Here is a 13,033-nt window from a genome sequence, read left to right on the forward strand (position 1 = left end):
CCCCCACACACGCCACACACACACCACACACACACCACATGCACCCCCCACACACCACACACACACACCACACACCACACACACCTCACACACACCCCACATACACCCCACATACCCCCCCACACCACACACACACCACACACAGCCCCCACACACGCCACACACACACCACACACACACCACATGCACCCCCCACACACACACCACACACACACCACATGCACCCCCCACACACACACCACACACACACCACATGCACCCCCCACACACACACCACACACACACCACATGCACCCCCCACACACCACACACACACACCACACACCACACGCACCTCACACACACCCCACATACACCCCACATACCCCCCCACACCACACACACACCACACACACCTCACACACCACACACACCCCACATACCCCACACACACCCCACACACACCCCACACACACCACACACACACCACACACCACATACACCCCACATACACACCATATACACACCACACACACACCACACACACCACACACACACCACATACACCCCACACACTCCACACACACCACACACACACACCACACACACACCACATACACCCCACATACACCCCACATACACCCCCCATACACCCCCCCCACACACCACACCTCGGACACCAGGCAGAGGCACACACATGTAGACATGCACACGGCCCAGATGCACCCCACGCCACCCCACGCACACCACACGCACAGCGCACAGCCCACAGCAGCCCTCGACGCCGCACGAAGACACACATGCGGACACGCGCACAGGGGTACGGAGGAGAAAGGGCTCGAATTTGCTAGTCGTGAAGGAAAAGCCGGCAGTGTGTTGGGCTCCACGGTTTCCCCTCGGATTGGTTCGTTCGCAGGGTACCCACAACGCCCCCAACGCTCAGGTCTTTTAAAGAAGGCCCCCAAGTCTCACGGCACCGGAGGTCTGGGGGCGCAGGAGCCCTTCTCCCCTGGGGCAGCGCCGGCCCCGGAGCACTCTGGACGAGCACTGAGCTCTGAGCACGCACCCCGGGATGGGAGAGGGGACCGGGCAGCGACTCCGCCCGCCGCCCTCCCCGGCCTCACCCCGCCCCGCGGTCCCGCCCTCCCCGGCCTCACCCCGCCCCTGCGGTCCCGCCCTCCCCGGCCTCACCCCGCCCCGCGGTCCCGCCCTCCCCGGCCTCACCCCGCCCCTGCGGTCCCGCCCTCCCCGGCCTCACCCCGCCCCGCGGTCCCGCCCTCCCCGGCCTCACCCCGCCCCTGCGGTGCCGTCCCACAGCGAAGCCCCGCCCTCCGCGTCTCGAGGTCCCGCCCCCGCGGCCGCGCCCGGCCCCGCGGCCCCGCGCCACGACGAAGCCCCGCCCTCCGCGCCCCGCTGTCCCGCCCCCGCGGCCGCGCCCCGCCCCTGTGCCCCGCCCCGCAGTCCCGCCCCGCGACGAAGCCCCGCCATCCCGCCCCGCCCCCGCGGCCCTTGTGCCCGCCCCGCCCCGGGCGGCCCCGCGCCAATGGCCTCCGAGTGTAGGAAGGGGCGGAGGTGGCCGGAGCGCACAGCGGAGCTCGGCCCCTCCCCGCCTCGCTGCCCGCTTCTCCTCGGCTCCGCCCAGTCTCTGCGCCCCGCCCGAGGCCCGGCCCGGCCCGTCCCAGCCCCGAGGGTCACGGGGCCCGGGGGGGCGGGGGCCGAGGCGGAAGCGGCCGCTGTCCGGGATTCGTCCTCCTCGGCTCCCCGCAGCCCTGGTCCCGGCGCCCGGGACGCCGCTGGTCAGTGTCGTGTGACTTATGCCGGGGCCCCGAGCCCGAGCTGGGACCTCGAGGCGAAGAGGAGCCGATCTCCGCTCGAGAACCTGCAGGTGTCCTGGCCCTGGCGGGTCTCCGGGAAGTTAGAGCCCGGGTTCTGTCGGGGAGCTCAGGAAGCGGGTCGTCGGGGTCGGGGGAAGATGTGTCCCTGAGGTCTCAGGGGACGTGGTGCCTGGGTCTGGGGTCTCAGGGCAGGCGAGGGTGGAGCCTGGGTCTGGGGTCTCAGGGGACGTGGTGCCTGGGCCTGGGGTCTCAGGGCAGGCGAGGGTGGTGCCTGGGCCTGGGGTCTCAGGAAGAGCCTGCTGGAGCCACTTTGCCTTCCCTCTCAGGGGTCTCTCGGGTCGGGCCCGTCGGTACCGTGTGCCATGAGGGCGCTGTGGGCCCTCCTGGCCTTGGCCGCAGGCCTGGCCACTGCCAGCCCACCGAACGTCGTACTGATTTTTGCTGACGACCTGGGCTATGGCGACCTGGGCTCCTACGGTCACCCTAGTTCCACCACCCCCAACCTGGACCGGCTGGCTGCAGGGGGGCTGCGCTTCACGGATTTCTATGTGCCTGTGTCTCTGTGCACACCCTCCCGGTAAGCAAGGGGGCCCCACCCCACGCCGCCCCTCTGATTCCTCCCACCAGATTCACTCCGGATGACAGTCGGGGAGGAGGGGGGTCAGTCTCTCTCTGTGGGGAAGGGCACATTTCTGTCCCCCACCCCATGTTTGTCTCAGTCTGTCTGACGGGCTCTGGGACTTGTCCCACAGGGCCGCCCTGTTGACCGGCCGGCTCCCAGTTCGGATGGGCATGTACCCTGGAGTCCTGGAGCCCAGCTCCCGGGGGGGCCTGCCCCTAGAGGAGGTGACCCTGGCTGAGGTCCTGGCAGCCCGAGGCTACCTCACAGGAATGGCTGGCAAGTGGCACCTTGGGGTGGGGCCCGAGGGGGCCTTCCTGCCCCCGCATCAGGGCTTCCATCGATTCCTAGGCATCCCTTACTCCCATGACCAGGTACGAACTGGGGAGCCCTCAGCCACCCTCCCCGCCCACCTCCCACAAGTCCCCCAACTCTCAGCCTTCCCCCAGCCCCACCCCTGGCCCAGACCCTAACTGGAGCTGCCCCCTCAGGGCCCCTGCCAGAACCTGACCTGCTTCCCACCGGCCACCCCCTGTGACGGCTTCTGTGACCAGGGCCTGGTCCCCATCCCACTGTTGGCCAACCTGTCCGTGGAGGTGCAGCCTCCCTGGCTGCCCGGCCTGGAGGCCCGCTACGTCGCTTTTGCCCGTGACCTCATGGCTGATGCCCAGCGCGAAGGTCGCCCGTTCTTCCTGTACTACGCGTCCCACGTGAGTGGCCCCAGCCCCCCCCCTGCGGGCTGCCTGGAACCCCTGCCAGTGCTAACTCCAGTCTTTGCCCCCAGCACACCCACTACCCCCAGTTCAGTGGGCAGAGCTTTGCAGAGCGCTCAGGCCGTGGGCCATTTGGGGACTCCCTGATGGAGCTGGATGCAGCTGTGGGGGCCCTGATGACGGCCATAGGGGACCTGGGGCTGCTTAAAGAGACACTGGTCATCTTCACCTCCGACAATGGGTATGCCTGCGCTGCTGTGTCACAGTCCAGGGCCCCGGGGTCCTTCTCCCACAGCTGCTGGCTGAAAACATGGTGGGATAAGCGGTTCTCAGGCGATGCTGGCCATGTTCCAGTGACCCACAAGTGCCGTCGGGGGGCTGGGGGCCACACGTGCTAAGGGGTGCTGACCTTGGCAGGCCAGGAGCAGGGACAGGCTGGTCATCTGCGGGCAAGCTTTGTAACTGAAAAGTGTGGAGCTGGTGGTCACCGTCACTGCGTCTCTGCGTCAGAGGCCCTGATGCCTCCTCTGTCTCCCAGACCTGAGACAATGCGCATGACCCGAGGCGGCTGCTCTGGCCTTCTGCGATGTGGGAAGGGGACGACCTTCGAGGGGGGTGTCCGAGAGCCTGCCTTGGCCTTCTGGCCGGGCCACATCGCTCCCGGTCAGTCCTCAGCTCTCCTTGCAGACCCCTGGCCCCACCTTTCCAGCCTTGATGGTGAACTGAGTGACGGAACAACCCCCTGCCCCCAGGTGTGACCCACGAGCTGGCCAGCTCCCTGGACCTGCTGCCTACCCTGGCAGCCCTGACTGGGGCCCCGCTGCCCAATGTCACCTTGGATGGCTTTGACCTCAGCTCCCTGCTACTGGGCACAGGCAAGGTAGGGCCAGTGACCCCTGATCCTGGCTCCTCAGCGCCGGCACTCGCCCTCCCCTGGGGTGTGAGCGTGCCTCCGCCTCTCTGCTGAGTGGCTTCCAAGTGGCACCACCCCTCGGGTTCCTGGGTGGGCAAGAAGTGGCTGCCCCCAGGGCCCAGACAAGGGCTGCAGCTCCATAGGTGCAGTGGCTGCGGCCCCTCCCGCCCGTGACCCCCAGCTTTTCCCCCAGAGCCCCCGGCAGTCTCTCTTCTTCTACCCGGCCTACCCAGATGAGGTCCACGGGGTCTTTGCTGTGCGGAGTGGGAAGTACAAGGCTCACTTCTTCACCCAGGGTAACTTCCTCCCCTGCACCCCTCTCCCTGCTGCCCCCCAAGAAGCCCTGAGCCCTGGCCCCTTCTCCTGCTCTTTACCTATGCACAGAGTTGACTCCTCCCCAGGCTCCACCCACAGCGACACCACTGCAGACCCTGCCTGCCACGCCTCCAACCCCCTGACTGCTCATGAGCCCCCACTGGTCTATGATCTGTCTGAGGACCCTGGTGAGAACTACAACCTTCTGGGGGGTGTGGCCGAGGTCACCCCCGAAGTGCTGCAGGCGATGAAGAAGCTTCAGCTGCTCAAGGCCCAGTTTGATGCAGCTGTGACCTTTGGCCCCAGCCAGATGGCCCGGGGTGAGGACCCCAGCCTGCAGATATGCTGCCAGCCCAGCTGCACCCCCCGCCCAACCTGCTGCCACTGCCCTGACACCCAGGCCTGGGGGCACTGGCCCAGTGCACAGGGAGACCCTGGCCCGGGCATGTGATGGTTCCTTACTGTGAGTGTGGGGGGCGCAGGTGTGTGGAAGTAGCATGTACCTGATAAGGTAATAACACCAGCTGAGACTTGCAGGTGTGATAATTCATCCAGTCCTGTGGTAACCCTGTGAGGTAACCGTGCTGTTCCCCTGTGATACAAATGAGGAAACCGAGGCACAGACAGGTTTAGGACTTGTCCAAGGTCACCTTCCAGAAAGAGGTTGGGCTGGGATTTGAACCTTATCATCCTGGCTCTAGAGGCTGCCTCACACCTTGGTGATCTGCGTGTGTCAGTGCGCACATGCCCACGTCCATTCATGGGAACAATACTAGGTGCTTTTAAGTGCCAGGCACGGGGTGGGGAGGGTGTGAGGCATGCTGGCCAGAAGCCCCGGAAGACGCAAAGTGCCTGGGAGAGACAGATTTTCCCCAGGAGGAAGCATTTTTTGCAGGCACAGGAACTAGGCTGCCTTGGTTCTTACCAGAAACCTGTCTGAAGGCAGGTGATGAGTTGCACATTGCAGGTGGGGACAAGGGGCCTGGGGGCCCTGCCAACTCCTAGGAAGGCACAGCAGCAGCTCCTGAGACAACCCCGCTGGGCCCCCCTCCACCCTCCCAAGGCTCTGCGTTTCACCTGCGTACACACTTCCTGTCTCCTGGCCTCACCTTTGAGCTGATATGAGCCATTCTCCACCCAGCAAGCTAAGTGATCTCTTAAAAACATCTGTCAGGTTGGATCTGAGTATCCATCCCGGCTCAGGACTCTGCAGGCTTCTCCTCATACTCAGAATAATATCCGAAGTCCTTATGGTGGCCTGCTTTGCCCTGAGGCCTGCCTCCACCTACACCCCTGTGCCTCCTCACTCTTGGTGGGCTGGCATGGCTGTTCCCTCCACCAGCAACACCCTGCCTCCGTCCTTGGTGTCCTTTACAGTGAGGGACCCCCTGACCACCTGCCTGTGTTTGTGTGGCATAGCGTGCTGATGTCAGGCCCACACGTGTGCCCTGATGGCACATGCTCCCTTAGTGTTGGCTGAGTGAGAGGGGAGCTGTCTGGGTGTGCAGATGTCTCCCCACGGCAAACGCTATCCACTGCCTACCAAACAGCCATGCCCCTCCTTACCAATGGCCCCCCACTTTTTTCAGTGGTGGGCAAAGGCCCCTTGACCTCGGGGTTGCAGCCTCTCCTTGTCCCAGGAGGGCAGTGGCCAGTCTGAGCCAGTCACAATGTAATGATTGGTCCAGGAGCAGCACGTAACCAAGAGTCCCGGTAGTGAAAGGTTGGGGCTGTCCCTGGGGGGAGGGAGTGGGGACCGTGCTGTGGCAGGGTCACTGGCCCTGACTGGACATACAGCTGCTAAACAAGAGTTTCCAGCGTGGAGAGCTCCCAGTGTAAGAAAATAAACTCTGTTTAAGCCGCTGCCAGTGGGCCGTCTGCTCCTTGTAGCCAAAAGCAGCCTTGCTGGAACGTGACCTGTGAGTGGAGTGTGTGGTTGACATGCGTGTGAACCTGTGGTGTCAGACAGTGTGCCAGGGACCCTCCGTGTTTGCCACACAACTCTCCCATCACTGCTGATCTGGTTTGGGGGCTACATTGACCACACCCCCAAATCCTGCTGTGTCTAGGAGTTGCCCCCATAGGGTGATGGTTTCCTTGCAGCACTCGGCAGCCACTGACAACTGGCACAGTAGGGCCCACAGGCATTTGTGGTCCGAGTGAAGGTGCTGGCCCCAAATAGTGCCTTGGTCTGGGGTGAGGACAGGTGAACTGAAGCAGGTGCATAATCCATGCAAACCGTGCAGCAAGAACTAGACGAACACTAACACTAGGTGCAAACTGCAGGCACCGTCTCCGGCTGGACAGTGTGCCCTGCTGTGCTGACCCCGCCGGTGCTGGGCGTGGCTTGTCAGGGAAGACCCAGCCTGCCCACACGGCGCTCACAGTCTAGCCAAGGGATGGGCATGGCCTCAGGATGTCAGATGCACATGGGAGTTCAGTGTGACAGAAGTCACTGCCTCTTGTAGGGCGGGGTGCATGGATAATGTCTGAGCAGAGACCAGAGAACCTGGGGGTGCTGCTACAAATGTTCTCTATCTTGATTTAGGGGGTCGTGATACGGTGCATACATAGGTGTAAAGCAATCGGCCACCCACTGAAGATGTGCATACTTTATGATGTCATTGTGCATTTTATATTTCAGTAAAGATCTAACCATGTTAAATGCTCCAAAGGATGAGTACCTGGTCATACAAGAACATAATCAGGGGGTGAGGGTGGGGGTAATTAAGCCAGTCAGGAATGATGCTTCGCTGCTGCCTGAGATCTGAGGAGGGTGTTCAGACCCACCCTCTGCACCCAGGACTGGGGAGAGCAGCAGGCCCTGCCACTCTCCCATTCCTCTTCCGGTTTTGCTGTGATTCATTTTCATGTAGAAGTGCTTGCGTCTCATCATTTTAGCTGTTTTAGCCCAATGCACCTTCTTCATACAGGCACATACATTCGTGTATACGCACACGTGCACACATACATGTATGTTTACACATGCACGCAGGTGCACGCATGTACAGGCACCCCCAAGTGTGTGCACAAGGCACACATACATGTGTACATACGCACAGGGACACATACATGCATGCGTATCTGCACACACATACACAGTGTTACTGTGGCCCCAAACGCTGTCCACAATGTCCCTGCACGTCCCTTTCTTCACTGCGACTGTTGATTTAAAAAGCAGCACCTTCCCTGTGAGCCTAAAATAATCCATGCACCAGGCTCGCGGCTGTTCGTTCAGCCAGGGAGCCCGGTGTCCTCTGGAAGGGGCTAGTGTGTGCTGGGACGCACAGAGCGAACAAACGTGTTGATTCTGCGGTTCCGTCCGGGCGCGTCGGGAAGGAAGCGGAGAAACCCGGACGGCGAGAAGGACGCGCCGAGGGCGGCGCCTGCAGGGAGACCCCGCCCCGCCCCGCCGCTCCGCGCCCGCGCGCGCCGTCCCCCAAGTGACCAGCAGGGGGAGCAAAGGGAACGTTTCCACGGAGTAGTGTTTAAATTCACCTCTTCTCCGAATTTTTTTTTTTTTTTTTTTTTTTTTTTTTTTTTGAGACAGAGTCTCACTTTGTTGCCCGGGCTAGAGTGAGTGCCGTGGCATCAGCCTAGCTCACAGCAACCTCAGACTCCTGGGCTTAAGCGATCCTACTGCCTCAGCCTCCCTAGTAGCTGGGACTACAGGCATGAGCCACCATGCCCGGCTAATTTTTTTTTTTTGTATATATATTTTTAGTTGGCCAGATAATTTCTTTCTATTTTTTTAGTAGAGACGGGGTCTCACTCTTGCTCAGGCTGGTCTCGAACTCCTGACCTCGAGCGATCCACCCGCCTCGGCCTCCCAGAGCTAGGATTACAGGCGTGAGCCACCGCGCCCGGCCATTCTCCGAATATTTTAATTACAAAAGTAATGTGTACCCGTTAGAGCAGCCCTGCTCCTCGCCGTCCCAGGTGGCAGTGCTGTCTGCTGGGTGTCCACACCCCACGCTGCTCTCTGTGCTCGCGCAAAGCAGGTATTTTAGCCCCGGGCGTTGAGCGCCACTCCAACGGCCCCGCTCTTTGCACACTGGACAATGCCTTTTGGGTGTCTGAGGTATCCTGTCGCCTTTGAAACCGTGGATCTACCCCCTCCAGCCTTCTTGGCTCCCTTGTGTGAAGAAAAAGACCCCTCCTTGGAGAGAACGCAGCCCAAGCTGGCCCAGGCCTGAGCCACCCCAGCTGGGCCCCATTACGTTGCTTGCAAACTGCAGCCCCCACCGCCCTGCAGCCCTGCGGCCCCACTGGGCAGAGGCAGAGGGGGGAAAGCTGGGTCCCTCCCCTCAGGGGCAGCCTCAGGACAAAGGGACCCGAGGGAAAGAGACCGCCCCCCCCCAGGGGTCATCCAAGCTGACACGCTACCAGGCCCTTAAAGGAGGAGGCAACTTGGTGATGGTTGAATCCAGGATTCCACAGCAAGAGTGGAAACACTTCCTGATCATGTTGCAGACACTGTAACAATATGGAACCAGTGGCCACATTAGCCGTTGGGTCCGGAGCCTTCCCCGCTCAGGGACCAACTGATTCCCTGTTGGGGGATTCTAGCCCCTTAGGACCATCAGTCCAGCTGCCTGCCCCACTCCAGGAAGTGGATCTCAAGGTGGGGAGGACCCTACCAAGCTGCAGCTGGTGGTAGGTTCATCTGTCCACAGCAGAGCTGGCCTGGGCTGAGAGCAGGAGTGACATCCCCTCTTTAATGCCCCTTGTTCTGCCTTCTTTTTGACTCTGGGAGTCCCCAACACCCTCCCAATAAATTTCGTTTTTGTTAAGTCACCTAAAGCCAGTTTCTATAGGTTGGTTGTGACAACAGAATGCTAACTTTCACAGAAAGAAATTAAACACTAACACCCCACCCTCCTGATCCTAGCAAATGTGTAATGGGCAAGAGGAATTGGACACGTTGGACATGGTCCCTGCTGTCATCATGAACAAGTCCAGGAGCACAGAAGCTGACATAGCTGGGCGCAGTGTAATGTGCACAGTGTCTGGGGTGGAGGATTCGAGACTGCTTCCTGGGGAGCTACCCGTACCCGCCCTGCCACCCACTCCTGGGAGATGGCCCTCTTGGGGGAAGAGCCACATCTGAACAGCATGACCTCCTTCCTCTCCTTTGCCCCTTGTGACTGGACAAGCCACTGACTACCTCCCAGTGTGTGCTAACCAGTCCAGTCCCTCCCTGAAAGTTCCTGAGGAAAGAGCAGGATAGGGGGACAATTTGTGGCGGCCAGTGGGGCTGAGGCTTCTTGAGAACTTCCATATTCCTCAGCTGATCTTGAGGAAGAACAAACCTGCCAGCTATCCTAAGGGATGGTCAGTCAGCCTCTGCTCCATGTGGGATCCCCCAAAGGCCCGAACTGTAGGTCATGCTCTCCAGGACGGCAGGTTCTTTCTGGATAGAAGCTGCGGGGTTCTGCAGAAGTGGGATTTGTGTGGAGTGGCACAGGGGAAGAGCAGGGAGCCGGCGGGCCCTTGTGCACCAGGTAAACACAAGGGGACAGCTGCTCTTTTTTTGTTGTTGTTGAGACAGAGTCTCACTGTGTTGCCCAGGCTAGAGTGCCGTGGCGTCAGCCTAGCTCACAGCAACCTCAAACTCCTGGGCTCAAGCAATCCTCCTGCCTCAGCCTCCCTAGTAGCTGGGACTACAGGCATGCGCCACCATGCCTGGGCAATTTTTTCTGTATATAGTTTTAGTTTTCCATATTATTTCTTTCTATTTTTAGTAGAGACAGGGTCTCGCTTTTGCTCAGGCTGGTCTCGAACTCCTGAGCTCAAACAATCCTCCAGCCTCAGCCTCCCAGAGTGCTAGGATTACAGGCGTGAGCCACCGTGTCTGGCCTACCTTTAATTCTTTATTTTTAGTTTTGCCATGGATATTTCTATTTGCATTTGGAGGCCTCTAATAAGCAGCAAATAACACTTTAAAAAATTAAGACATAGTTGCTGCAGGAAAAAAAAAAGGAAGAGAAATATCCTTAGCCCCACCGTCAGCAAAAATGACTGTTAACATTCTGTGTGTTTCCTTTCAGTATTTTTCAACACATAGTCTCTGGCATGCTATGTATGATTCTGCACATTTATTTTCTCTTAATAGCATAATATTTTCTGTATTATTAGAAATGCTTGTTAGCACACTTTTTTTTTCACATTTGCCCAGTATTTCAATTTGGTAGCTATACCTTAATTTAGTTAAATCTGTTGGTCAATATTTAGATTATTTGTATGCTTTCATTATTTTAAACAAGAATGCAATAAACACTTTTGTGTAGAGAGCTTTTTATTAAGGATGCTATCCTTGCGCTAGACTGGCAGAACTTGGGTTCGGGCACTGGCGGCGTCTCTAGAACTCCGGAGGCCCCTGGCTGTGGTCCGGGGCTACACCAGGTCTGGAGGCGCAGAGCCGCTGCTCCCTGGGTCACAGCCGGCTGCCTTCCCCGGAGCAGGCGCGAGGTGGCGCCCAGGAGGAGGACAGAAGGTCACCCAGCGACAAACAGGGGACAGCAGGTGCCCACGGGGAACTCAGAGGTCCCCAGGCCGGAAGTTCTGAGGACCGGGCTGGGACGGGTGGGCCGAGGTTGACAGGGGCCTGCCTGCCGCGGAGTTAGAGCGTGATCTGCCCGGGTCCGGTTTGAAAATCCTGGCCTGCGCGCAGGTGCACGTGCGGTCGCAGACGCAGGCAGAGGAGGGAGCGCGGAGGACGCTGTTTGTGGCACAGAGACCCAGGAGGACCCTCAGGCTGGTTTGATTCAGGCAGAGGAGGAGAGGGGCGGGGGATCAGAGCGAAGGGCAGACTTAAGGGTGACGGGCCAGGGCAAAGGTCACCCAGGCCTGCAGCTCCAGGGACTGGGAAAACGCAGAGCACAGAACACAGATGAATAGGGCGGGAGGGGAAAGGGCTCCTGCGAGTCCGAAGTGACTGTGGCATCCACCAGGCGGCCGCCCGGTACCAAACGGGGCGACACCCCGGGAGGTCAGCGTGGGCTGGCGAGTTCGTGCCCAGCACACACCGCGGCCCAGTGGTCTCCGCAGGGGCCCTTGGCACACGGAGGCCGGCGAGTGGGTAGGAGGGGTGGCGCCAGGGAGGGAGACCCCAGGACCGACCAAGCCTGGGATGGGGCCCAGAGGGCGGCCAAGCTCCAGGAGACCATGAGACCTGAGGAGCGGCCGGCGGGGCGGAAGGCAGGCAGGTGAAGGACGCACGCGCGTGTCCAACAGCCGTCCTAAGGGCCAGCCGGGAGGGAAAGGTCAACCATACAAAACACCTGGAGATCCGTTGGAGGGCGGGGCCAAGGCAAGTGGAGGCAGAGCCAAGCCTGTGGGGGCCGGACCAAGCCACGTGGGGCGGGGCCAAGCCACGTGGGGCGGGGCCAGGCGGAGCCAAGCCTTGGGGGGCGGACCAAGCCACGTGGGGCGGGGCCAAGCCACGTGGGGCGGGGCCAGGCGGAGCCAAGCCTGTGGGGGCCGGACCAAGCTACGTGGGGCGGGGCCAAGCCACGTGGGGCGGGGCCAGGCGGAGCCAAGCCTGTGGGGGCCGGACCAAGCTACGTGGGGCGGGGCCAAGCCACGTGGGGCGGGGCCAGCTGGGCGCCGCACAAGGGCGGCGGGAGGGCACAGAGCGTTCGCACCTGGCTGAGCGAGGTACCGCAGAGGCAGGTGGTGACAGTCTCCCTAGCACAGCTACCCAGGTCTGGGGGCCACACCCTGGATCCCCTAGGACAGGGGGGTAAAGTTTCAAATGTACATACTCAAGGGGGGTATCTGCCTCTTGACAACTTTATCTGAATTAGCAGGAAAGTTTTCTCAGAAATACCCTTTGTCTTCTTGAACACGCAGAATGTTCCGGCATGCTGGTTAAGGAGCTGCATTTCCATCATGTGACTGGTCTGTGTCCTTGATCCGTCTGTTGGTGGGGCCTCGGATCACCTTGTGCTGCCCGTGTGCTAACGGTCTGAACCCCTTACGGATTCTTAGCGCCGGGGCTCTGTTTTCCGTTTGTTGCTCACCGAGCCGACTCTGGAGCAGGCTGCGTGATTTTTGCAGACAGGACCTCTTAAATCTGACGTAGTGAGTCTGTCTACACTTCCTTTCGCTCAGGCTTCCACGGCCTCCACTTGCTGTCTTCCTGTTGTGCCCTGGTCCCCGGCTCAGAGGGAGGGACACAACCCACCCTCGGGTGGGCTGCCTCGGGCCTGGAGCGGGGCCATCTACAGTCCTCTAACGGCATAGTGAAGTGGTACCTGTTGTCTTCTGGCTTGCTGTAGAGAATTTTTTAAATACCAATTTTAAGATCTAAGTAGATTGTTTTCCAAGGAGCTCATGCCCCCGCCCCACTGACCCGAGTCAGGCCGGTTCCCCGCCCAGGGCATGTGAAGGGGCAGCCATTTCATGGCCAGCCCCTGCTCTCTCTGGCCTCAGCTTCCCCTCCGGCCAGCCACGTGTGTTTGGGGAGAATCTCCACGGGCGCCTCCAGACGTGGCACTTCGGGCGAGGCCCCAGCACGATTTCGGAAAACACTGACGGGGGAGATGTCTCTTGATCCCCACGACCCCATTACCCTGGGGTCCCTGTCCCCACTGCCACGGGCAGCACCTGGGCGCCTGGGCCTGTGTCTCGGCAACCCCCCCAGAAACAGCCAAGG

The 13,033-nt window shown here is 60.4% G+C and overlaps 1 protein-coding gene across 1 annotated transcript; it reads left to right on the forward strand.

The window, feature by feature from the left end:
* Positions 1-1,686: 1,686 nt before the first annotated feature.
* Positions 1,687-4,910, forward strand: ARSA (arylsulfatase A). The gene is made up of 9 exons (XM_045555301.1): positions 1,687-1,864; positions 2,141-2,391; positions 2,567-2,807; positions 2,925-3,143; positions 3,218-3,387; positions 3,685-3,809; positions 3,899-4,026; positions 4,253-4,355; positions 4,461-4,910. The coding sequence occupies exons 2-9, from the start codon at positions 2,177-2,179 to the stop codon at positions 4,823-4,825; spliced, it is 1,566 nt and encodes a 521-aa protein (XP_045411257.1). The 5' UTR covers positions 1,687-1,864; positions 2,141-2,176; the 3' UTR covers positions 4,826-4,910.
* The last annotated feature ends 8,123 nt before the right edge of the window (positions 4,911-13,033 follow it).

This window comes from Lemur catta, chromosome 6 (genome assembly GCF_020740605.2).
Source record: "Lemur catta isolate mLemCat1 chromosome 6, mLemCat1.pri, whole genome shotgun sequence".
NCBI classification, from domain to species: domain Eukaryota; kingdom Metazoa; phylum Chordata; class Mammalia; order Primates; family Lemuridae; genus Lemur; species Lemur catta.

Excerpts from the sequence above, each read along its gene's own strand:
- ARSA (XM_045555301.1), top strand. The coding sequence starts at position 2,177 with ATGAGGGCGCTGTGGGCCCTCCTGGCCTTGGCCGCAGGCCTGGCCACT. Across the intron at positions 2,808-2,924 it reads TCCCTTACTCCCATGACCAG|GGCCCCTGCCAGAACCTGAC; the intron begins GTACGAACTGGG and ends CTGCCCCCTCAG. Across the intron at positions 3,144-3,217 it reads TCCTGTACTACGCGTCCCAC|CACACCCACTACCCCCAGTT; the intron begins GTGAGTGGCCCC and ends CTTTGCCCCCAG.